The 26,587-nt window shown below is 33.1% G+C and overlaps 5 protein-coding genes and 1 non-coding gene across 6 annotated transcripts in view; 4 read left to right on the forward strand and 2 right to left on the reverse strand.

The window, feature by feature from the left end:
- LOC104731802 (calcineurin B-like protein 1) overlaps positions 1 to 302 on the reverse strand; it is a 3,451-nt gene extending 3,149 nt beyond the window's left edge. Inside the window, exon 1 of the mRNA XM_010451287.2 lies at positions 137 to 302. The gene's annotated coding sequence lies outside the window, so the exon portion shown is untranslated. The remainder of the gene's footprint in view (positions 1 to 136) is intronic.
- TRNAW-CCA lies at positions 11,149 to 11,220 on the forward strand. Its single transcript has one exon. It is a non-coding gene; the product is annotated as a tRNA-Trp (tRNA).
- Positions 11,428 to 21,055, forward strand: LOC104731804. The gene is given in 35 exon segments (XM_010451290.2): positions 11,428 to 11,715; positions 11,824 to 11,917; positions 12,012 to 12,118; positions 12,219 to 12,694; positions 12,784 to 12,994; positions 13,078 to 13,377; positions 13,471 to 13,633; positions 13,826 to 13,963; positions 14,051 to 14,132; positions 14,272 to 14,555; positions 14,686 to 14,799; positions 14,876 to 15,120; positions 15,266 to 15,514; positions 15,600 to 15,755; positions 15,881 to 16,018; positions 16,134 to 16,373; positions 16,507 to 16,631; positions 16,898 to 17,015; positions 17,117 to 17,278; positions 17,365 to 17,512; positions 17,601 to 17,701; positions 17,790 to 17,951; positions 18,045 to 18,092; positions 18,213 to 18,320; positions 18,481 to 18,555; positions 18,694 to 18,744; positions 18,847 to 18,993; positions 19,090 to 19,220; positions 19,352 to 19,439; positions 19,631 to 19,690; positions 19,767 to 20,007; positions 20,089 to 20,240; positions 20,362 to 20,432; positions 20,522 to 20,678; positions 20,783 to 21,055. Coding segments are annotated over 35 exon segments (5,463 nt in total). The 5' UTR covers positions 11,428 to 11,559; the 3' UTR covers positions 20,948 to 21,055.
- LOC104731803 lies at positions 21,105 to 22,271 on the reverse strand. Its single transcript, XM_010451289.2, has 3 exons — positions 21,810 to 22,271; positions 21,589 to 21,726; positions 21,105 to 21,500 (listed from the first exon to the last, which is right to left on the reverse strand). The coding sequence occupies exons 1-3, from the start codon at positions 22,225 to 22,227 to the stop codon at positions 21,247 to 21,249; spliced, it is 810 nt and encodes a 269-aa protein (XP_010449591.1). The 5' UTR covers positions 22,228 to 22,271; the 3' UTR covers positions 21,105 to 21,246.
- LOC104731806 (bax inhibitor 1) lies at positions 22,587 to 24,310 on the forward strand. The gene is made up of 6 exons (XM_010451292.1): positions 22,587 to 22,765; positions 23,050 to 23,197; positions 23,308 to 23,398; positions 23,494 to 23,680; positions 23,772 to 23,927; positions 24,022 to 24,310. Exons 1-6 carry the CDS (start codon positions 22,655 to 22,657, stop codon positions 24,073 to 24,075), a joined length of 747 nt encoding a protein of 248 aa, XP_010449594.1. The 5' UTR covers positions 22,587 to 22,654; the 3' UTR covers positions 24,076 to 24,310.
- LOC104731805 (bax inhibitor 1) lies at positions 24,431 to 26,147 on the forward strand. Its single transcript, XM_010451291.2, has 7 exons — positions 24,431 to 24,482; positions 24,595 to 24,793; positions 25,038 to 25,185; positions 25,299 to 25,389; positions 25,491 to 25,677; positions 25,777 to 25,935; positions 26,037 to 26,147. Exons 2-7 carry the CDS (start codon positions 24,698 to 24,700, stop codon positions 26,067 to 26,069), a joined length of 714 nt encoding a protein of 237 aa, XP_010449593.1. The 5' UTR covers positions 24,431 to 24,482; positions 24,595 to 24,697; the 3' UTR covers positions 26,070 to 26,147.

Here is a 26,587-nt window from a genome sequence, read left to right on the forward strand (position 1 = left end):
AAAAAAAAAAAAAAAAAGAATCGAAACCAGAAGATCAATGTAGGAACATCGAGAATTCCGAATCCAGAAATCAAATTAAACCACAAAATTCGTATCAAACAAAAAAAAAACCAAAAAAAAAATAAGAAACACTCACCACCCAAGAGAACGGCTCGCCGGCGAGATCCAGAGAGAGAGGAACGAGAAACAGCAAAAGAAAGAGAGAAAGAGAGAGATTTGTGTGTATGATGGGATTGGTGAACGGTGAAGGCAAGATGGATGATCGGACGGTTGAGATCAATTACACTAGATGCTTTGCTGCTGTGGGCTTTTTTTTTGTTTCCTTTTAATTTTCCTTTGGTTAAAAGAAATGGGGAATTTAGTATATGAAGGGATTATCGCACGTGTGAGTCTCGTAAGCGCGTGCGAGACGAGTCAGTTTTGGAAGTTAATAAAAATCGTTATTTATTAGGGATCAGATCTCTTTTGTCGTCATGTACTATTTCAGTTAAGACCGAACCGAAGTTACCTGATTCTCCCATACATTTGATTGCTGTTACGTATGATTTCTCTTCTGTCTTTTTTTTTTTTCTTTTCTGTTACAACTTTGTTTTGTTACGTAAGCATACACGATAATACTTACTATATATTGTTCTGGAAATTATTACTGGTTTGAATGAGAAAAATAGATTAGAAATTTATGGTTTTGTTGGATAATCAATTCAAAAGTTCCGTTTTGTTTTCAAATTACCTTCACATCTGGGGAATAATCAAAGATGCGTCTATTTTAATAGTCAAAATGGCACCTCACTAGGAATATTCTGAATATCCGGAATTGGGGACCGTGGCTCATATTTTTTTTTTCTTTTTATATTCTTTTATTCTCGATGGTCCATAATTTGACTGTGGATGCATATGGAAAATCATAAACTTGGGAAACGTTTTTCTTCGACTGATCATATCATCGTAATGTGCTGTGTTTCTCGAGACGTGCATGTTGGTGGTAATCCATCTTCTTTCATTTTGCTTATATGTTTTTTTAAAAAAACACACATAGCTCCAACTCTCCAACTAGCATGCGACATATCATTGGTGTCAATACTAGTTGATATGAAAGAAAAAGAACAGTAACTAGTAAATGTACAAAACTTTATTTTTGTAAGTGATAAAATAGATATTTTATTTATTGAAACAAAGGAAACAAAGACCATAAACGTTACAAATATATATATATATATATATATATATATATTGCATATAACCATTGTATTGTATTTGATTCTACACTTTGTAAACTCTTTGTGATATGAAAGTATTTGATTTGCCGTTAAAAATTCAAAAGAATCATCGCTAAAATCCCAATTGATTTCATTTCTGAAATAAACACTTTAACTAATATTTTACTTGTTTAACTGGTTTAATTTTCTACACTAAAAGCAATTACAAAATTTGTTTTATTTCAAATTTAATTGTATAATTAATTTAATAGTTTAATGAAAATCGATTGTCTTATATCATTTTGAATTAAAAAAAACAACTAAACACAAGAACAAGTGTTTTAATCCATGCATGATATATATATATATATAGTGTATATATATTTAGGGCGCCATTTTTATAGTCACAGCATTAAAAAGTATAAATTGCTCTGACTACCATTATCTGTCGAAATGCTTAATTAGATAATTACAGCGTTTTATAATAAACTAAACTAGATGTTGAAGCCAATTCTCGATAATATTTTAAATTAATTTAACTTTTAAAGTAGCGTGTATTTATGATTTAAATATATTGTAGACCAGTCGGTGTGGAATCAGTACATTTGGTCTGCAATGTGGCAGGCAAAAGTTGACATATTTAGGACCTTAATTACGACCAAACCACGTGATTATCGTTCAAGCAATAATATAAATTATGGTTACTGATTTAGTAAAGTTTGATTCTCCGACCGTTACTTGATAATATAACCCACTTTTTCAAAGGCACTTTAGAATTAATAAATAAAGAATCAGTTATTTTGTAAATTGTAACAAAGTTATCATTTAATACGGAAAAATGTCATTTAATACATAAATTTTTAAATTTTAACCAGAAAAATCATGAATTTTGTGAGAATATTGTTGAGAAAGCCACAAACAATATGTCGTTAAACAGTAAAAGAACAATAGTTCGTTACTCAGTTATCTTGTTTAACAACAGATGAATCTGGGTTTGGTCAATAATATTTGATATTTTAAATGGTTAAATAATTTTATACTAAATTTATATTTTTTTAATCTAAATTTAAAAATTCATGTAGTAAATGACATTTTCCAAATTAAAAACCGATATTCAAATATACAGTCACGTAATCATTCGTCTTGTGCATTTGTGAGTTATCCATGTTTTCAATGAAACCCAAATTATAGTATCATTTTTATATTCAGTTGACTATATAAGAAAAGAAAGTAATAAAATATAAAAAAACAAATGCAAAAATCAGGAAGCTACGAGATTTATGTAGAAAAAAGGGAGAACATAAGACTATTAGAAAGTGTTCAATACATAAAGAGTCTAATAGAGAACATATAGTGTTATACCTGCACTACATGCGGATTTGTTTATAGTTATATATATATATTTATTGCAATATTTTTTTTTGCTTTTTATATTTTTACATATGAAAGATTAAAAATTATATATTAACAAAAAAACCTAAGATTTTTTAGTGAGAAGACAAAGACTACTAAATTTTTTTTAAAGCTAAATCTTATTCTAAAGTAATTTTTGTAGACGAAAACTATTAGCATATTTTTTGAAGGAAGTAAAATAATCATACCATTTGCACATTTGATTGGTAGATAACAAAATTTAAACATCTTACAATTCTTGTCTAAAACTTAAGTATTTAGATATACTAGGTGCTTCCCCACGCAACGCGTGGGTTGTGGTGTAGTTGGCACTTTCTTGTTTTTTTTTTGGTTTTTTCGTTTTCTCTTTTGTATTATTTCGTCTTAATTAGGCATATACGGGCTTTGCCGTCACTTTTATTTATACACTATATGTTTATACCATTTTGTTCAGATGTGTATAATTGTGGCGTTTACTTTTTATGAATTATGAAGATGTTGTTTCTTGCTTTTGAGGATCCAATCTTATCATTGACTGATATCGTTTCCAATACATTTATTGTATTATAGATTTTCTAAATTAACTGCTTATGTAAACCCTTCATATGTTGATGTTGCAATAATAAGTTACTTTTTAAAAATATCTTCCGTGTAAGTGATTATGTTTGTATGCCAATGTTTTGATCTAATATCAATAAGATCGTTTCTATTTTTCTTTAGTTGGCTTTGAAACCAATATTGAGTTAAGCAAATAATGGGTCGAATTATGGTGTTAATAAGTAATATAAATTCTTATGTATATATATTGTATATATGTGACTATAAATTTAGCTAACTAAAAAATTATGTAATATTTAAATACAATCTTGAACATATATATATATATTTTATTTGTGGGAGGAATGTATGAAATTATTGGATAAAAGTTATTTTTGAGTTAAATGACCTTTAATGTCTTTAAAGTGAGTTAAATATTAATAAATTTTTATATGTGTCTTGACTTTTTTAAAAAGGAATACCAAGTGTTTCCTTCCAAATTTGAAGTGATATAGTATTTTAGTTTTCTTATATGATTTTATGAACTTCAATGTAAAAGTTTTTCAAAGTAATAAGTACACTCACTGATTGAATTATAAAATTTGGAGAAATGTTTATTTCGTTTAATCATCTGCTCTTTTAAATAAATTAAATAAGTATGTTGTTATTCCTACAAATAGGACAACATATATTATAGTTTAACCATGGAGTTAAGCAATGGAAATGGAACTTGTGATTGCAAGACAAAATGCTTATATGTTACACATTGATCGTTTAAAAATGAATAGGAACATCTAATTCTCAAATAAAGTTGATTGTTTTGTTAAAACCAACATATGTGAATTAAAATTTAACTATGCAAATTTAAAAAAAAAATATGAATAGATTAGAAAGGCAAGAAATATAAAAGAAATATTTTTTTATATAAATAAAATAAAAATTGAAAACAATGTTAAATATATATAATACTTTCTACATTAAAATATAGAATCAAACTCTTACAAGTTACAACACATATGAGATATAACAACATTTGATATTGGTAGGAGAGGAGGAGAGAATGTTTACTATAAGATGGTAATCCAAATTAGATAATGGAGATGAATCTTTAAAAAATAGAACAATGTAATATATATATATATAATACTTTCTAAATTAAAATATAGAATCAAACTCTTACAACACATATGAGATATAACAACATTTTATATTGGTGGGAGAGGAAGAGAGAATCCCTAAATAAGTAAAAGAGAAGTACAAAATTGAATTCAGGTCGGGTCAAAGATTAAAAAAAATCCGAAATTAACAGTTGGATACTTGCAAATCGGATCATTTATTGGGTATGGATATAAACCCGAAATCAAACACAATAATTAATGTTAAGGAATTAAGTTTTAGACAATAATAATGAGCTAATATTTAGGGAAACTGTTTAAAGTTATTACCATAAAAATCAAGCTATTAAATTCGAAATTGTATATATAATGTAAACATATTTAATTTGGTTATATTATTTGAGATATCTATGGAAACAAGATAATCAAAATTTATATTACCAAATCGATCATTTATTTCAGATTTTTAGAATTTTCTAAACAAAACTGTGCTTATAAATTCAAATTACTACATATGGAAAACAAGACTAACCTAATTATCTATGACCTCTATATATATAATCTTATTAGCAAACTATATATCACACATCTCCATTGTTTCTTATGAAAACCTTTGTACAGAACATCTCATTATCAAGCCAAACAAATGCGTCATTGTATATTTTTTGTTATAGAAACATTCATATTTCATGTCGTTTGTTTGTGAGTATACGAATTATGTAATCTATTTTGCAGCTTATTCTCAAAAACGCAAACATATAATGATTGTCTGTTCAAGAAATTATGCTTTATTTTTTTGCCTAATTTTTTTTTGTATGGTTAGTATACGCATTTTAACTTTGTGCCACTATTTTATTATTTATCTTTTTTTTCCACATCCATTTTATTACTGATCTAAATCATATATATTTGAATAAAAAATTGGCAAGCATGAATGACAACTGATATTATATTTTTCCATTCAACATCATATACAAGAGGAGATAATCAATACGTTCCATATGTATCAAAACGCTTGGTAAGTATGAATTCCAACTGATATTATATTTTCTATAGTTTTTTTTTCTTTGGATTTTTTTTTGTCTTTGACCATCTAAAGTCATGTATTAAACACATTCTTTGGTGCACAAAAAAAAAACACATTCTTTATTTTTCTACATGTTTTGCCAGAAAAAAACAGTACTCCAATCGCAATCACTTATTAATCATAATATTTTGTATTATTTGTATTAAAATTTTAAAACTATAAGGTTTATGGAATCATTTAAAGTAAAAAAATTACCTCATTTGAACCTTGGAGTGATCTTTTAATTTATTTAATGTTTGGTTGGAAAAAAAAATTTCCTCATTTGGATTACATAATATATTATAGGCTTTGTAACCTTACTTTAAGAACAAACAATGACCAAATATATATAATAACACTACATTATTAAAAAATGATCCAAAAATATAAGTTGATATATTTTTTGGATTGAAAATTCTGCTGTATTATAATCCTGTATTATAAGGATTTACAATATCTATAATATCCTAAAATTTTACTTCTCAATATCATATTGTCAAAAAGTTAATCAAATCTAACAATCTTATATATATATATACATATAGGATTTACAATATAGGATTCTCTTTTACAAAAATGCACGGGTTGGTTTGCAAAACTCACAATAATACGGTAGAGTTTATATTAATTGTTTACATATTTAGGCTAGGATTGATATTTTTTTGAATGCAATTCTTTATGGGTTGGTCCGTCAAAATATATTATGAGTGTGTATCTTTTGCAAATGCATATTTTTATGCATACAATTTTTTAGTGGGTTAGTTCATTAAAATATACACTGTGAGTGTGTATTTCTTACAAATATATATATATACAAATCCAATATTTTACGGGTTGTTTTGTAAAAAATTATATTGTGATTATCTATTTTTTACGAATTGATTTTGTCAAATATAAAATGTAAATGCGTATTATTATAATGTATATTTTATACTAATATAATCTTTTACGGGTTGGTCCATAAAACATATGATATGAGTGTGTATTTTTACAAATGCAATATTCTATAATACTTTACGTATATCTCATTTCTACTACAAATCATATTTAAATATATAAATATTCCCCTGCGCTGTAGCGCGGGTACGATCCTAGTGATTACTTATAAGATAATAATCCAAATTAGATAAAGGAGATAAATCTTTTAAAATAAGAACAATGTAAAATATATATCATGTAGTCTCTAAAATTAAAATTTAGCATTAACAATTTACAATGATATTTCATTTTTTTTTTACAACCCATACAACAAAAATAAGAAATCAAAAATAAAAAAAAAAAAACGAAAAATGATTTGAGGTATTGTAGAAGAGAATGAGAGAATGTGAAAATGAGATAGTAAAAGAATGTCAATATGAGAGAATGATAGATTGAGAGAATGCTTATTTATATGATAAGAAATGATGGAAGTTACATTTAGAACTATGGAGTTACAATAGTAATTTATTGTGTTTGAATAGAATTGAGTGGTAGAATATGATTAATGCATAATTTATTTTATTTTCAGTTATAATTTTATTTTAATGTGTGAGTTAAATGTTTTGGGTTTATTGGGTCTTAAATATTGTTTAAAGAAATTAGAAAGCAAAATAAAAAAAAATTAGAAAACATTAAATAAAAATCAACCAATAAGGAGAGACCAAAACCTTACTTTTATATATATGATATATTGCTTTAAACTTTGAAATGAGAAATATATTATAAACAATAATTTTACATGAGAAATATATTAATTTAGCCAACCAAAATATGAATATAAGTTTAGCCAACCAAAATAAATAAAAAATATTAAAATTTAACCAAAATTAATTTCTCTTGAAAGATAATAAGTTAGTAGGAGGAATGAATTAATGTACAATTATTGGATAGGAGTTACATTTGAGTTAAATGGAGTTACATGTCTTTAATTATAAATAAATATTTTAATTTTTTATAACCTAAAATAAAAGGAATACCAAGTGGCTGAATCAAAATTCACATGATTTGGTTGTTTGTTGATATAAACTCAACACTTACACATAATATTTCAAAATAAAAAATATTACTTTTTAAGTGACAAACTAAATTAGTTTTCTTATAAAATTATATGAATTCTTCAATCTCAATAATTTTTAAAATCCCAAGGATAACTTATATTTTTTTGGTTTTCACTCATCAATTTAATTTATAGTGCTAGATTTCATACTAATGGTTTCATCTTTAGAGAATTTAGTGAAATGATATTTTTAAAATTATATTTTATTTTTATATTTAAGTTCCAGTTGAATATGTTTTGTTTTTTGGATCATTTTTTATTTTGATTAAAGACACAAAAAACCAATTGTTTAATTATGTTCTTTTTGTTTTCAAAAACCTCAAATCATAAAAAAAAAAAATATATATATATATATATATATTATATTGATCTCTGCAGATTTAACAATTGGATCACAAAACAAAATAGTCTTTATAAATGAATAAATGGATAATTATATTGATCTTTAAATATTATATTGATCTTTATAAATTATTTAAAATGATACATGAATATGTGAGATAACCAAGACATAATAGATAATTACATATGGATCATTTCAACTTTATGATCTTATTGTGTGGTGAATATTGTAAGGAAGTATGAAAATAATGACTTATAAGATGTTAATATAAAATAGAAAATGGAGATAAACATTTTGAAAGATTAAAATAAATATATAAACTCAATGATATCAAATCATACAAACTCTAAAACTAAGCTTTTACAATGATATTTGATTTGATTTTTTATAACCCATACAACAACAATAACCAAAAAAAATACAAAACAAAACAAAACAAAACAAAAAAGAGATTTGAGAGTAGTGGAAGAAGATGAGAGAATGAAAGAGTGATAGACTAAGAGAATAAGATAATGAGTATTTATAGGAAGAGAAATGATAAAAAATTACATTTAGAAAAATTAGAGTTACAATTCTAATTTATTGTTTTTTTTAATACAATTGATTAATACAACTTAGTGGAGAAATAAAGTTAATGCATAATTTATAGGGAGAAGCTATAAAGATTTCAGTTTTATATTATGTGAGTTAAATGTGAAAATTTATTGTTTTGAATTTGTGTTTTAATATGATTTTTTTTTTTGTTAAAATTGCATTGCCAAGTGGACCAATAAGGAGATACTGAAACTCTACTTTTATATATATGATTTGTATTTAAGCTTCTCAACTAAATACAATGTGACTCTCAAATTCTCTTTTAACAAAAAGATTTTCATGCAGCTTGGTTAACTTTTTAATGGTTATAATTAAGATAGACAACTTCTCTTCCTGCTAGCTATTCAATTTCTTGAATACAATTCTAAAATTTAATTTAATTTCCTTCCTCTTTTCTCTCTGTATTTTTCTCAACCAACATTATATCATTAATTTAACTATCTTTCATTCGATAGTGAACAAAACTCCAATCTTTTTCATATATTAATTTTTATTTCTCTAAGAACACAGTACTTTCATGAATTTTTCTACAATATTAACCAAATTTCTAGTCACTGCTGCAACCCTTCAAATTGTTGAGAAAATTCTAACATCTAAACTATATGTTCATATCTTCATGGTTTGCCCTAAGAGGACGAAGCAAATTTTTGGTTTTACTCTTGATACATATTTATTTTTTGGTGATGTATCTACTTACTTAAATAATACATCATCATGTTCTAAGTCTCTCTATATTTCTTATATAAATATTAAACAAATTTGTGATATGAAAAAGAATAAAAGACATGGAAGATGTTTCAAATTCCTCTTTAATTTTAAATGTGTTTGTTTTAATTTAGGTGATTTTAATTTGGATTGATAGGTGACACTCTCTCATTGTTGACATGTAACTCATATGGAGAGAGTTGAGTAATTTTAATAGTATAGATTAACATCTAAACCAACTAAACCAACTTCTAATCCAGTTATAACTGTGTTTTAAATGTGTTTGTTTTAAATGTGTTTGTTTTAACATCTATACTATTAAAATTTTAAATGTGTTTGTTTTAATTTAGGTGATTTTAATTTGGATTGATAGGTGACACTCTCTCATTGTTGACATGTAACTCATATGGAGAGAGTTGAGTAATTTTAATAGTATAGATTAACATCTAAACCAACTAAACCAACTTCTAATCCAGTTATAACTGTGTTTTAAATGTGTTTGTTTTAAATGTGTTTGTTTTAACATCTATACTATTAAAATTTTAAATGTGTTTGTTTTAATTTAGGTGATTTTAATTTGGATTGATAGGTGACACTCTCTCATTGTTGACATGTAACTCATATGGAGAGAGTTGAGTAATTTTAATAGTATAGATTAACATCTAAACCAACTAAACCAACTTCTAATCCAGTTATAACAATCTGGTTAATACTAATTGGAAGCACCCAGCCTTGTTTGTAAAGGAGCCACTCCCATGATCACCATTCACAAATCAATAAGCAGTTTGGAGAAGGTGGTTGAATTTTATAATTTGAGAAAGCGGTTGAAGATAGTGGTTAGAATATATTTTTGGTGGTTACAAACACTAATCCCTAATCACTAGGTTCCGATTGGTAACACCATTTGAACTAGGCGGTTAAAATTTTTTCAGCGGTTGTAAAGAAGGTGCTTAAAAAGAAGACGGTTAGAAAATATGGAAGAAAAAAATGGTTAAGTTAAAGTGAGTGGTTAAATAATAGTTTTGATTGGTAACAAGCGGTTGAATAGTAAACAAGTTATTATAGAAAATAATATAAAATAAATTGAAATACGAAAACATTTTAGAAAAAAATATTTCTATTTTTATAAATTCATTTAGAAAATAATATATATGAATATTATTTTTTAAAATTTAAATATTTTTTTAAAAATCCAACCGTCTCGTTTGCAAACGAACCGCCTTATTTTTGGGGCAGTTGGCAACCTCCCGTTTCCCCCGTTCCAACTACTCTCTTCAACCACCTACTCCAACCGCTTCTTCCAATCACCATGTTGATTGGTAACTTTCAAGGCGATTCATTTGCAAACGAGACAGTTGAAGATTACCAATCAAACCCTAATAAAAACCAACACTTGGTTTTGTAAAGAGGTTACCAGGTTGGACAGTTCTTTTTTTTTGGGCAAAAGGTTGCAAAGTTTTTATTTCTTTGTTTTTGGCTTATTAATATTTTCATATAAAAAGCATTGAGAAGAATAGCAAGATTATGGTTTGAATTTTTTTTAATGAAGATTATGATTTAAATAGTAACATGTTTTTTTGTAATGAAGATTATGGTTTTGTTAACATATAATAAAGATTTTTAAAATAAATATTTGATAATTTCGTTAATATCACATTTGATCATTTTGTAAATATTATTTAAATATATTAATATTTAGATTATAAATTAGATAATAATTTCTATTTTATATTTTATTTTATTTTTAACTAAATTAATTTCAGTTATTTATAATTTATATTTATTCAACCGATGTAATGTTACCTATCAAAGCTCAATACTCAACCATTTTTTTTTATGTATTGTATTTTCCATCCTTTAACTTTAACCATTTTCTTTGATTTTCTATAACAAAGCGGTTTACCTAACCGTTTCGATACATCAACAACAAAATAATTTAGCTTAATTTTTGTGGTCGGCATGATTTGGTTCTTTTAGATTTCGCCAAATCGGCAAATTAGCATTTAAAAACCCAAATAAATTATTTTGATGCGGGTTTGACTTGACTCTTTGTCATGGTCAGTTTGGTGACTCGTGGTCTCGTGTTGATAACGCGTTCTCAATTAGTATTATTATTTTATTTATATATACAATTATATATATACAAACGCAGCATAAGTGCATCCGGATCCGTGGCGCAATGGTAGCGCGTCTGACTCCAGATCAGAAGGTTGCGTGTTCGATTCACGTCGGGTTCAATCCCCCGAACTTACACCGGATTCCATTTTTTTAAATATTTTAAGGTTGCGGCCCAACAAGAAGGAAAGCACTAAGTCGAATCAATTCAAAGCCCATATCAATAATGCTATTATGCAATATATGAAAAGTATAGGGACATGTTTGCAAATTCTATTATTTTCCCCTAATTAGACGACTAGGGTTTATCAGTCCTTAGCCATGAAAATTATTTGAAAGTAAGGGAGCCAAAAGGGTTTAACATAGGAATCCTTCGAAACAAAGGCTCTGTACCAATTTCGAATTCGTCTACGTTTCCTTATCTAATTCCATTATTTTTTGCCGAAATTCGAGTTTCAATTATGGGTTCCTCTGTGATTACTTCACTGTCATTGAGCTTCAAACAAGTTCCACCAGCAGCTGTTCCTGCGTTTCTTGACTGTGTTTTAAGCTCCACAGGTGTATCTCCCTCGACCCTTTTCGAATCACTTATCAATGAGTTGCCTTTTCGTTTAGAGGTACTTGATTGATTGGTTTAATTGTTTCAGGGTCACTATGATTTGATTTTGGTTGTTCAGTTCATGATTTGAAAACTCTTCTTCCATGTTTAAAAAAAAAAAAAATAGGATACGGTTAATGGGGATAAGAGGTTTGATTCTGATGATTGCAACCACATTGCTTCATTGGTGTCTGGGCTTTGTCATCTACTTAAGAATTTTGGTGAGTTACCAATTTTTTAATCTTCAGATATGTATGGTGTTGTTAGAGTTGAGGAATTTGATTTAATTGAGGGGTTTTGTTGAGGTTGAAGCAGGTTTTGGTGCAGCGGATAATCATAATGCGTTGCAGTTATTTGTGTGGAGAGTGTTTATTCCACTCATGAAGATGGTTCGTGCATATGATTTGGATATGCTTAATGAGGTAATTTTTTTCTTTTGCTGTCATAATCATTTTGGAATTGAGATTTACTTGAGCTTATTGATAAAATTTTGTCACTTTATTTTTATTTTTATTGTATCAGATTGTACAATCGTTCATTGATGTAGTGATTGAGACTAGTGCACTGGATACATTGGGAGTGAGCTTGGTGCCTTTTTTAATGAGATCAGTTGGTGTTTCGATGGGAATGCTTCAACATGAAGAATCAGATTTCATCAAGTGGGGAGAGCTGATGCTTTGTGATTCTTTGAATACAGTAAATATGGATGAAAACTACATTGCGAATTTGTCTGGATCATTTCCGATTCCACTGTCTTGCCATCTTCTGAATTTGATACTGAATGCTGCTAATCAAAGTCACGAAGCAGTTCCAGAGGTGGAAAGTTTTGCAGCTGGTATGCTTTGGGATTTGTGTAATACGACTGAACGTCTTTTGTCACAAAGTGTAGAACATCGTTCGTGTGCTGTTAGTTTCCTCCTTCCTGCTATTTTCAAAGCATTCTCTTCTCAGTCCTCTTTGAAGATCTCACGCCAAGGAAATATGTACATACTTTCAAGGTGAGGCTAAGAACCAAAAAAATGATGTGCTTTTACGATAGTCTTTTTCTTTTTATCTTTTTAATGATTTTTAGAGCTGTAATCTCCAGGAATGGATTTAAAAAAAGAATTTGGGAATGCTGCAAGAAGCTGTTCTCGGTTGGGTCAATGGAGAGAAGGGATGCTTACAGTGTCCTCTCTTTGTGTCTTTCTACTGGCTCTTGGACAGATGAAACTGAAATTTTTGTTTCAGAAAAAGACCCTGTTGAATTTGACTTCAGATCCGAACAAGAGTTTTGGGATGAAATCAAGAAAGGCTTGGTACGGAAAAATACCCATTATTCTTACAGATTCTCCAATTTTCATAATAGGAACATCTATTAATACAACACATTCCGTTTCAGGTTGTGGATGAGAGCTTAGTAAGGAAGCAGTCATTGCATATACTGAAATCGGTTTTATCTATAAGTGAAGTGAGTAAGACCACTTCTGAAAAGAAGGCTGAAGCGGATTCAGTTCATCGGTCCCTGACAAGAAAGGAGACGTGGGCAGAAAAGGAAGCCAAGTCGCTTGGTGTGGGAGAATTGTATGGGTCTGTTGACTCTGGGTTGACCAGTCAGCAGGAGTGGCAAGCTTTTCTGCTCCTGTATGAGATGCTTGAAGAGTACGGCACTCACCTCGTAGAGGCAGCATGGAGTAACCAGGTCAGGTTTTTATCTCTCTGGTAGTGTAAACTTTCTGCTCTTAATTCTTTTCTCCTCTGCTCATTGTTTTTTTTTTTATAATTTACCTTTCAGATTGATTTATTAATCAAGTCATCTCTCAGATATGATGGATCCTTGAAATCCGACTGTAATAATTCTCATCATGGTCACATGGAAATTCCAGATGAAGAAACTAATATTTTGAATTGGTTAGAGGTTCTTTGGAATAGGGGCTTTCTTCATGATAACCCTCTAGGTACTGTTTACTTGTTGCAGATATTGTAATTAGAATTCAACAAATTTTTACACTTGGTCATCACATAAATCAGTATTCTGAAGTGTTTCCATTGTGGCCAAACTTCTCTTTTACTCATGGATAGAGCATCACTTAAAGTAAAGTGTCCATCTCATATCAGTTCTGTTGCTAATTCATCTATCTAAATTGTAGTCAGGTGCACGGTCATGGAGTCTTTTCTAGGTATCGAGTGGAGAAGATATAAAACATGTACACAATCAATGTCCCAGACTTTCGTACTTGGGCCTTTCATAGAGGGTTTGAATGATCCTATACATCACAAGGATTTTGGTAGGTGCTTCTTGCAGAAATTTATTCCCAATGCCATCTTTCTGAAGTGATAACTAGACTTATTTCTTGCTTATTCTACTCTCCCAGGGCTGAAAGGAATCTATACCTCAAGAACAATTGAAGGTGCAGCTCAATATGTGTGTGCGTACACAAGTTGCCTCAACTCAAGGTAGGGTGTCTTTAAGTTACTTATCCATCTTTTATTATCGTTGCTTTCATGTATATATGTTATTGGTCATGTGTGGGCTGTGAATTATAAAACCATAAAATTATCATTATGCTTATCGAACTGTCTACTCGTTTCATAGGAATCGGGTTCGATTTTTGATCGACCTGGCATCTCTTGCGAAGAAACAGTCTTTTGGTAGAGCTGGATTTATGGCTCTCGTACAATGCATTGTTTCTACGTCATATGTGGTTGGAGGATATGGGGACAAGGAAATGTGGCATCTCGAAAATAAATTCTCTCGGACTGCCGATGAACCTTCTTGTGAACATTTAAGTCAAGATGATATGACACATATACTGGATGTCTTGAAGTTTGTTGCGGAGAGCAGCAGACAGCATTTTAATCATAAATACCGTATCCGAGGTCACTAATCAGTTAGCTTGTTAATTTTAATCATACGTATGTGGAATTATTATTTTGTGGCTCCCTCATTATTTGAAACAGACTAGAACTCATTCTTTCGATTGTGTTTTTTTTTCTTTTCATTTTCTAGTCTATCAAAAAGTGTTAGAGACTGCTGCCTCTGCGGTGAACCCTTGTATAGTTCCTCTCGGAACACTATTGCAGTTTGTTTCAGCAATTCCGCGGGAGTTTACTGACCATGATGGTGAGCCAAAGACTATTGACATATGGAAAGAAATTGAAGGTTATCGTCTAACATCATGTGCATACTTCTATGTCAGGTTCATTGCGGAAAATGATGCTAGAATGGCTCCAGGGGTGCAACAGAAAGACTTCCAACAGTTTATGTTCTGATGGTAATCGTCTTCTGGCGAGCCTTTATGTGTACCTTAAAGGATTTATCAGTGATCATGGTGAGAGTTTTGATGATGATGACTTGGAGGCATGGGATTCCCAAACAAAACGATGGGCAAGAGTATTTTTCCTCATAATTAATAGTGAAGAGCATCTCACCGATATCATAATGGTTTGTGTTCCTGACTTTGTCAACGAAAAATATCTAGTAGTTATTTACCATACTGGATACTTTTAGGAGTACCACGTTGCAAAATTGAGAATCATCTCTTTCGTTTTTTTTGGCCATTATTTGAGAATCATCTCTATTTCTGCAGTTTGTGCAAAGTAACGGCCATAATTTTTTCCAAGAGAAGTACCATTTAGAACGGGCACCTACGAAGTTTTTAATCTTTATTCTTAGTATGCTTTTGGAGCTCCAGAACATGCAAGATGGAATTTCTGAGCTTAGTTCTTCGGTGAAAAGCATGTCGTGCATTGGCTCTGTCGAGAAAACTGGCAAGCAGATTGTTGATGATGCTTCAATTATTAAGAAAAAGTTTGCTATTGTTCTCTTATCGATACTGGTAAACGGAAAACAACTTTAAATTTTCTTGTTACACAATGATATAATTGTCCTTTCACTAACTTGGCTTCCTATGATGCTTACAGAAGGAGCTGATTCCATTTGCTGATTCATCTTGTTCGATATTTTGGTCTCACACTACTGTGGAGAATGGTGTTCTGTCTGGTTCTGTTATAGGAAAACTAGGAGGTCCAAGTCAACGCCGGCTATCTGGTCCTTCTACAACAGCTGTACTAGAAGCTGTATGATTTCTTTTTGTCTTGTATTTTTAGCACTACTAACATACAAATTTCCGTAAGCTCAGTTCCTTGTAGTAACATGACTACGACATTGAACAAGTTTCATGCCAGTTCTTTGTGATGAGCAGGTAACGTTGGTGAAAACTATTGGGTGGATCTCGTCATACTGTGCCCAAGTCACTAGTGGTGTTGAACTCAAATTAGCATTGGCTTTCTTTTGGAAGTTCACCCAGCATACCATATCATCTCAAATTTGTAATTCTGAGGTAATGCTCTGCCTCTGAATTTTGTAAGATGTATGGAATTTGCCAAGCTCTGAATTTTCTCATATTTCCTATGGAATCACGTTGCATTAATTAACTTATAAATGTTTATGACCAGGCTGCAGCTGAGGTCTATCTTGCAGCGTTTGAGGCGCTAGCTGCAGTATTGAATGCATTTGTGTCCTTGTGCTCAGCTGGAGCTTTCAACCTATTAGAAAACGATAATACATTGTTATCCATGGTAGATGGTGAATTCTGGTTACAAGTTTCGGTTCCAGCTTTCCTCCATAACATTAATCATCTTCTCACAGCAGGACTTCTAGTAAGAAGTAGGAGGGCAGTTCTGCTAAGCTGGAAGGTAATACATATTTTATTCTTTGACGTTTACCGGTGGAGTTATAGATATTACTACAAGATCTTCTTATGAGTGGACTTTTGCTTTTAGTCCAAAGGAAAATTCTTAGTCTCTGATCCTTTTATATTTGATTCAGTGGCTTTGTGTGGAGTCTCTGTTATCACTCATGCATATTCTTGACGCCAGACGTATTCCAGGGGATAGAAAGTCGTTCTTCTCAGATGATACTGTTAAAAGCATTTTTCAGGATATTGTAGAGAGGTGAGACGTTTGATAAATTTGGTTTTTCATTTTTATACTCTTAGTTGTCGTTACCTTTAGATTTTTTCAGTTGATTTGGCATTTTTTCATTCTTTTGAGAAGATACAAATATTAAAGACACATATAAGTATCAGAGAAGATTTTCTTTTCGTCAGTGTTAACTCTAGTAGATTTCAAATACAACCTAATTTCTTTCTGCTACTTTTGAGTCGACTTTTGGACCTTTCCTAGGATATAATGCTTATATTCTCTTTACGATTTGGCAGCCTTGAAAATGCAGGGGAGGGTTCCGCTTTGCCTATGCTGAAATCTGTCAGACTCGCGTTGGGGATACTTGCGTCTGGGAACTCATCTTTGGATGGTTTCTTGGGTGTGGATACTCAGGTTTTGTAATGACTTTTTCATCTAAAGTGGATGGAAATGTTGTGTTTATCCTTTATGAAGAATTAATGTATATTTCATTTCTTGTGATGCTTTGCAAGCAGACGATGTGGCAGTTGGTCAAATCATGTTGGATATTGCATATCAGCTGCAAGAAAAGGAGGGTTGCACCTATTGCTGCGCTTTTGTCTTCTGTGTTGCATTCTTCTTTGTTTAGTAATAAAGACATGCACATAGCTGAAGATGGACATGGTCCACTGAAGTGGGTATGCATCAACCCTTTTTAGTTAAATTAATTGAGGGAACCGTAGAGGAAAAAAATGTTTGTTATATGCAATGTCTTGTTTCACAGTTCGTTGAAAAAATACTTGAGGAAGGTCAGAAAAGTCCACGCACAATTCGCCTTACGGCCTTGCACCTGACAGGACTCTGGCTCATGTACCCAAGGACGATAAAGTACTATATTAAAGAATTGAGGCTCCTGACTCTCTAGGGTTCTGGTCTGTAATGGCTTTAATTTTTTCTCTCAAGCTGTTATTGCAATGAATTTGTGATATTGATTTGCTTACCGCTTTTTTATGATTTTAGTTGCATTTGATGAAGATTTTGAAGCTGAATTATCTGACAATAATGATGCAAGAACTGAAGTATCATTATTGGCCAAAAGTCCAGACCCTGAACTGACAGAAGTAAGATTCAGCTTTAACAGATGATGGATTGATAGATATGGTAGAATATTTGACTTTTAAAGGTGACACGTTCTGTACTTTTCCTCAGCTTTTCATCAACACGGAGTTGTATGCACGTGTCTCTGTTGCTGGTCTGTTTCAGAAGCTGGCTAATTTGGCCTATATAGTTGAACCAGAAAGTCAAAATCAAGACTGTCAAGATGCTCTCGTGGCTGGAAAATTGTTTCTGTTGGAGCTTCTTGATGCAGCGGTACTTATTGTTTGTTAGTTTTCACAAAATATTGATAAAACAATTAGCAGGACCGACAATGTGCTGAAAATCTAAATACAATGATATGCGCAGGTGCATGATAAAGACTTGTCAAAGGAGCTTTACAAGAAGTATAGTGCAGTAAGTGTTGCATTTCTTTCCTTTATGTTCCTTCATTAAGTTTTAGATGGACACTTGGTGAACGATAAATTATTTCATGTGACAAACCACTTCAACTGTAATTTCTGGTTCCTGTAACAGATCCATAGACGGAAAATACGTGCTTGGCAGATGATATGCATTATGTCGCGATTTGTCAGCAATGACATTGTTCTCCAAGTTATGGACAGTGTGCACATATGCTTACATGTAAGTTTACAATAACAGACTAAAGCTATGCAGCCCGCACATTTTTATGCATGAGAAATTATTCGGACAGAAACTAATAAAGGAAACAATTGCTGCGTTGATGACTAGACAAGTGTCAGTGACTTGAATATAAGTTTTTGTGTTTTGTGTTTGCTTGCAGAGAAATAACCTGCCTGCTGTTCGACAATACCTGGAAACATTTGCCATCAACATATACCTGAAATTTCCAGCATTGGTAGGTATCTACTCTATGTGTTCCAAAAGCAAATTTGTAATCAAACTATAAACAGTTTCCTGTCCTAACGAGCTGTGTTGTTACACGTTTTCTATTTTTTTTTTCTAAAGTAACCATTAATTGGTTGTTGTATCACAGGTTAAAGAGCAGTTAGTTCCAATATTACAAAATTATGACTCTAAAGCTCAGGTAAATTACGCAAAATACACTTAAAAGTTTAAAGTAAAATGAAAGTATTTTGAAAGAGTTTCCAGTTCAAAATATTGATAGATGTTCTCTTGATATCTGCAGCAAGCTCTATCGTCCTATGTCTTTGTAGCAGCCAATATCATCCTTCATGCCGAAAAGACAGCTCAACAGACACACCTGAGAGAACTTCTTCCCCCAATAATACCGTTATTAACTTCTCATCATCATAGCTTACGTGGTTTCGCTCAGGTTGGTCTTATATAGATGCCATCTCTTAATCCTTTTGGTAGGTGTTAGCATAAGTTGAGTATCAGTCTTGTTCCATTTTCTTTTGGGGTTTTGCAGTTATTAGTGCATCGAGTACTCTTTAGACTATTTCCCCCTGTGGAGTCGGCATCCTCTCAAACAATATCCCTGGAGAAACTTTCTTTTGAGAATTTGAAGTCTTACCTGGACAAGAATCCTGATTGTTCGAGGTGTGTGGTTATACTCAGTGAGATTACACTCTTTCATGTTGGTCATAGCAACAATCTTTTGTGAACAAAGCCATCAAAATTTTTTTGGTTTATTACACAAATTCACTTGTGAATTATTTCTCCTGGTCTAGATTGCGAACATCAATGGAAGGATTTCTGGATGCCTATGATCCCAGCACATCTGCTACTCCGGCAGGTGTTTTCGTCAATCGTGTTGAGGTAACAATGCAGTCTTCAAGTTTTCCTTGTAGCAATGGGCGTAATTGAAATTTATAAACATTATTTAAAATTTGAGAATATTTTTTGTGGTTCCTGTTCATGCTTCGACATTTGGTTGTTAGAATTGCACAAAGCTGCTTTTGGATTTCAATGCCATTTTACGTTAAAATAATTTTGTGGTGGTTGTGCAGGACAGTGAGTTTGAATGCGTTCCAACATGCCTCATGGATAACGTGCTCTCTTTTCTGAATGTAAGCAATTAAACATATTTAAGAATCTTTTCATTCTTCAGTTTCTGTCTCTCTATCTTATCTTCAAGTCTTGCAGGATGTAAGGGAAGGTCTCCGTGCTTCCATGGCAAAGGATGTAGTTACCATTAAGAATGAAGGCTTCAAGATGAATGAAGAGCCCAACCGTCGGTTGATCATGTCCAATACAGATGAACAAAAGCTTTCGGAGCCATCTTCGTTGGACTTCCAGAGGAAGATCACTCTATCGAAACATGAGAAGCAAGATGCTAGCTCAACTTCTGTGCTCCGAGATGGGGAAACTTACAAGCGGCTCTTTGGTATGCAAAAATTATATCGCTGTCTCACTCAATATTATGATTGGTAAACATGGTTATGTACCAACACGGGTAACTTTACAGAAATGGAAAAAGAAGATGAGCTCGTTAGTCAGCTCTTACGATCTAGAAGCATGGAGGTCGAAAGGCTAAAATCTGATCGACAGAGTTTGATCCTTGTGGCTTCATTGGTTGATCGTATTCCTAATCTTGCTGGATTAGCGCGGACATGTGAGGTATAGCTATCACTTTCTTTGTGTATTTCCTTGCCATTTCTGCAATCTAAGGAAGAAAAAAGGAAGTTAGGAGTCTTGTATCTAGTTCAGCTGTAACATTCCCTCTCTGCATCTTTTGCAGGTGTTTAAAGCATCAGGTCTAGTTGTTGCAGATGCAAACATGATACATGACAAACAGTTCCAACTGATCAGGTATGGCTATAATTTCTAGTCATCTCTGTAATGACTGTATCACCAAAGGACGGTGGGAGAGTTTACAAGAGTTTTTCTCTTTTCTGCAGTGTGACTGCTGAGAAATGGGTTCCAATCATGGAAGTCCCAGTGAACAGTTTGAAACTGTTCTTGGAGAAGAAGAAACGGGAAGGCTTCTCAATCTTGGGACTGGAACAGACAGCAAACAGCATTTCACTAGACAAACACCAATTCCCAAAGAAGACGGTAACACAAGAACGAACATAGGCTTTTTGTTTGCTCTCACTTGTAGCTTTCCCATAAGAAACTAAACAAAACTCACTTTTGTTCCTCGTTCTCTCTGTTGTAAGGTTTTGGTGCTGGGTCGTGAAAAGGAAGGCATCCCTGTGGACATCATCCATATACTGGACGCTTGTATCGAGATCCCACAACTTGGAGTTGTTAGGTCCCTCAATGTTCATGTCAGCGGCGCCATCGCCCTCTGGGAATACACTCGGCAACACCGCATTCAATAGTTCTCTGTTTTCGAGTACTTCAAGATCTCCTTAAGCTTTTTGTTTGACTAATAACACCACTACTTTGCTTCACTTTTTTGAACCCAATGATGATGATAAGTTCTCATACTCTTCCCCGCCGGACAAATCGAACTTAAAATAGGACAACTAATGGCAGAGAAATCAAAGCCTGATTCTTTACAGAAAATCTAAGTCGAGTTCCAAATCGGGAATACAAATCTCTTCATATTACATCTGGTAAGTGAATCATATCCTAATTACAGCATTCAAAGAAAAAAAGAAAGCAGGAACCTTTGTGATCACTTCTTTGAACCCAAGGACTCACCATCATCATCTTTCCAAGCTGCTTGCCACTGTTTGTCATACAAAGTCGTCTCATCAAACAAACTCTTGAGTTTATCAACATCCTCATTCTTACGAATGAACAAAACTCCAGCCACAGACACAAACAAGAGTGTTTTGCAGAAGAAGTTCCCCATTTGATCAACAAGTCCTACTCCCGTAAGGCTATCCACAAAGTAAGCCATGAAGAATCCTATCATCGCAGCACGACCTAACACCAAACATCTATGAGTTAGTATATTGTGTGTATCTCATTGATCTTTAAAAGGGATTTGAGAGGAAAGAAACAAAAAAAAAACCATTAAGGAGCTCAGCTTCAGGTAAATGGTATCTCTTCATCCAAGCCCACCATGGGATGATCGATGTATCGAAAAGCACTGGTTCATCGTTACTCGTTGTTTCTGGATTCTCTTCTAACCATTTTCTTCTCTTTGCCTCTTCCAAAAAAAAACCATAAATTTCAAATTTCGTTTCATCAAAATTATTAATTAAAACCATGAAGGGATCAAATCAAACTAACCAGAAACGATTACAGCATCCCAATCTGTTTTTCCATTTTTCTCGAACTGTTTCAGATCCCAAGTTCCATTAATCCACTTCGCATCTTGGAATTTGACAACACTCTCCGTCGTCTTCATCTCTTCTTCACCTTCGACGGCGCCGTTTTTAGCGGTGGCGGTTTCTTCCTTTTTAACCGCAGGTGTTGTTGGTTGCGGAGTCTCTTTGACTATCACTGTTATGGGTTCAGTAGCCTCGACCGCGGCGGTGGTGGTAGGAGAGGGTGTTCCACTGTCGGAGGAGGAGGAGGAAGAAGCTCGAGTGACGGAGAGGAGAGAGAAGCGGTTAGTGGAGAGGAGAGAGAATGAGAATTTGGGGATGAGATTTGGATATTGAAGAGACGAAGAAGAGATTGGCGGGGACGGGGAGAACAACGCCATTGTTTATGATTCGTTCCCTTCCTTCACAGTTCCTCTCAACCAGTGGTTCTAAATAAGCAGAGCCGTGTTATCATCGTTGGAAGAGAGAGTAACATGTATGTCGTTTTCTTTCTCCGAAATGGAAACTACGTACCGTTTTTTGTTTTGCAATCTCTAACTAGCACACATGGAAACGAACAAGGAAAGTGACTGTTTTCATGGGCTCGTAATAAAAGCCCATCCCAGCCTTTTTGGAGTGTTCTGAAGAATTGTCACGTGGACAAAGGGTAGTTTCGAAATCGTCAGTTGAGGGGTATTATAGTCAAATTACAGTCAGTGGATAGAATTAGATAAATTAATATTGACTTCTTGACCTCTCTATAAACATATATAGAAAGTCTCGATTTGGGGGAATCGCATTTTTCAGTTCTCCGAAGCAGAAGCAACAATGGAGTCGTTCTCGTCCTTCTTTGACCCTCAGAACCGTAGGAGTTGGAGCTATGATTCTCTTAAGAACCTCCGTCAGATCTCTCCGGCCGTTCAGAATCATCTTAAGCGGGTTAGTTAGTTCTTCAGATCCGATTGATTCTCGTCGTTGTTGTTCCTCGAATCGTGATTTCGTGATACGCTTGATTTGGAATCGTTTCGTGTTTTAAGAGTCTGATTGTTTCAATCTTCTATGATTTGTTTGTTTCTGTAGATTCGCTTTGTTCTTTGAAAGTGAAAATCGAATTGGGATTTTTTTTTTTTTTTTGTTCCTTTGTGTTGGTACTGATGTAGTGAAGGGTTCGTTGTACTCAGTGTTGTTGATACTATGTTTCGTTTGTGGAAATTAATGTGTAGGTTTATCTGACGTTATGCTGTGCTCTGGTTGCATCTGCATTTGGAGCTTACCTCCATATGCTATGGAATATTGGTGGGCTTCTTACCACTTTCGGATGCTTTGGAAGCATGATGTGGTTGCTTTCTACTCCTCCGTATCAGCAATCATGTGGGTTTCATTCATCATTTTTACACTTGTTGTTTGAAGATGTGTCCTAGCTTATAAGTTTTACAATCTTGTTTCCTTAAACTCTTTAATTTTTGTTTGCTTTAATGCAGCAAAGAGGCTTTCCCTTTTGTTCATCTCTGCTGTTCTTCAAGGTGCTTCAGTAGGTCCTTTGATCAAATTAGCCATTGATGTTGACCCAAGGTAATTGTTTTTATTATGCTTTTTTTTTCATGTACGCTTAAGCAATTGCAAATCTAATGTCTGTGGAGCTGACTGTTGGATGTTTGTGTGTCCAGCATCTTGATCACTGCATTTGTGGGAACAGCAGTGGCGTTTGTGTGTTTCTCGGTTGCAGCAATGTTGGCAAGGCGTAGAGAGTACCTTTACCTTGGAGCTATGCTTTCTTCTGGTCTGTCCATCCTTATGTGGCTGCAGTTTGCTTCTATGATCTTTGGAGGCTCTGCATCTTTCTTTAAGTTTGAGGTAAACTGTCTTTAATACTCAACAAGGGTACAGTTTTTGTTTGTATGTTCTTCATCAAAATACTGACTTGTGTTTCGTCTATCACTGGCAGCTATATTTTGGACTCTTGATCTTTGTGGGATACATGGTGGTGGACACACAGGAGATAATAGAGAAAGCACACCTTGGTGACATGGACTACGTGAAACATTCTCTGACCCTTTTCACTGATTTTGTTGCTGTGTTTGTTCGAATTCTCATCATCATGGTAAGTGTCTCTCTTTAATCCATGGTCATCTTTAATAGAACTCCCTATCTATAAGTATAACAACACATCAAGTTATTCCCTTTTTTTGGTGCAGTTGAAGAACTCTGCAGATAAGGAAGAAGAGAAGAAGAAGAAAAGAAGAAGCTAAAACCACCAAAACAGAGTGTAGTGTTTAAACAAACCAATAACCATCCTCTCTTTCCACTTTCCCCTATGACTCTTGACTTGCTAGTGTCTTCGTGATGACTAATACAACAAACGTTAGATTGCAATTTGTAAATGACTTGTGTACTCTTGTATGTCTCCTCTTCACTTCTGGATTTGGGTGTTTCCTCTACTGTCTAATGTTCAGATTTAAGCAAAAGGACAAAGTGATAAGTGTACATGTTTCAAACAGTCTCCTCTCTGCATAGATATTTTAAAGCATCAGGTGTTGCTGTTGCAGATTCAACGCCATTGTTATGGTTTTCTTTGTTTCGTCAGTTCACACTCTCAGATAAGTGGTTCTTTAATAAAGCCACTGAAAGAGACATGATATCTTAGAAGAGTTAACATGTATGTCGTTTCTTTATCTGAGATATGTGGAACTACGTAGCGTTTTTTTTTTCACTTCACACAATCGACTGTATTGAAAAAACCCACCCCGCCATTTTGGTGTGTTCTGCAGAGGGTAGTTTTGGAAACTTGTTAAAAACTGGAACAGTATAAAAATATGGGAAGTCTCGCATACGAAACTCTCTTCTCTGCAGCATAATCAAGCAAAAGCAACAATGGACTCTCAGAGTCAAAATAGTAGGATTTGGAGCTATGAATCTCTCACGAACTTCCATGACTTCTCTCCGGCCGTTCAGAGTCATCTTAAGCGGGTAACTTCTTCGTTAACTTTCACGCAAAGCGTTTGTTTCTTGGAATTGAAGATTCGTGCTGAATCAGTTCGTTTCAATGCAACAGTTTGTTTCGACTTTCGTGATCTCGTTTCAATTTTGTATTGTTCTTGGTTCTCGTTGTTGTGTTCTTTGATTGTTGTTATCTATTAGTGAAAAGAAACGCAGTTCTTTAAGAGAATTTAGTTTCTTGGCGTTTCTTGATTCTATGTTCATCGTCGTGTAGGTATATCTCACGTTATGCTGTGCTCTTCTTGTGTCTGCGTATGGAGCTTACCTCCATATGCTCTATAATATCGGTGGACAAGTCACTACTCTTGGATTCACTGGAACCATGTTCTGGTTGCGCTTCACTCCTTCATATGCACCATTATGTGAGTTTCGTTTCATCTCTTAACACTTATTGCTTTGACGATGAGCCCTAACTCTAATCTCTTACGATCTTGTTTCCTTCCTAAACTCTATCCAATGTTTTCTTTTGATGCAGCAAAACGGCGCTCAGTTCTGTTTCTATATTCCCTTCTTAAAGGTGCTTCAGTTGGTACCGTGATCAAGGTGGTCATTAATTTTGATTCAAGGTGATTTCTCTGTTCATGTCTTCAAAAAGAAACCCTCGGTACAAGCTTCTAGCTAGGATCTGACACAGTGTTGAATGCTTGTGTTTCCTTCTTTTTACCAGCGTCCTGATCACTGCATTTGTGGGAACAGCAGTAGTATTTGCGTGTTTCTCTGCTGCAGCAATGTTGGCAAGGCGCAGAGAGTATCTTTACCTCGGAGCTTCAATTTCTTGTTGCATGTCCATCTTTTGGTTAGTAAAAATTGCCTCTAAGATATTTGGAGGCTCTGCATTTGTCTTCATGTTTGAGGTAAAGACTTAAACTTCAAGAGGGAATAGGAGAGAATTGTATGTTCATTGTAGACAAAAGTTGCTTGTATATATATGAACTTACATTCTCATTTTGCAGCAATACCTTGGACTCTTTCTCTTTGTGGGATACATAGTGGTGGACACACAGATAATAATCGAGAAAGCACACCGTGGTGATATGGACTATGTGCAACATTCTTTTACCTTTTTCACTGACTTAGCTTCTCTGTTTGTTCGAGTTATCGTCCTCAACATGGTAAGTTCTTCTCTTAGATTGTTGATGGGTTTCATTGTTATCTATAATTAATTAATGGCTATATAAATAACAGCACACTTCAATTTCTTTCTTTGGTGCAGTTTAAGAAGATGAAGAAAAGAAGAAAAAACTGAAACTGAAATCATCAAAGCAAATCGCTCTTTCCACTTCACCTGACTAGTTTTCTCGCTATCATATAAATACATTAAACTCCATATTGTGTAAATGACTTCTCTCACTTTGGGTTGTTTCCTTTACTGTCTAATATCAAAAATTTAACAAAAGTGACAAGTTAGGAGAAAGTGATAGGTGTACATGTTTCAAGAACTATTTATATGTAATAATGTCTTGGGGGTTGGGGCAGACAGAGCTTATGTTATATTTTGGATGGTTTAAATTGGGTACACAATCTGATCTATATTTTTAATAGTTTTGAGTGGAAATAAAGATATTAGGTAGAATACTAGAATGTGACCACACTTTTGTCTACCTTAAATTTTAAAGATGCAAAAGTGATTACTAAATTATATAAGGCTGATGGACATTGTTGCCGTAGTAGACTAGTAGTTGTGTTGCTATTAGCGTATGAAAATGAAAATTTGTGAGATTGTAAAGCACGACTGGGGCATGACTTTTTTTTTTTTTTTTTTTT

This window comes from Camelina sativa, chromosome 12 (assembly GCF_000633955.1).
Source record: "Camelina sativa cultivar DH55 chromosome 12, Cs, whole genome shotgun sequence".
Lineage (NCBI taxonomy): Eukaryota > Viridiplantae > Streptophyta > Magnoliopsida > Brassicales > Brassicaceae > Camelina > Camelina sativa.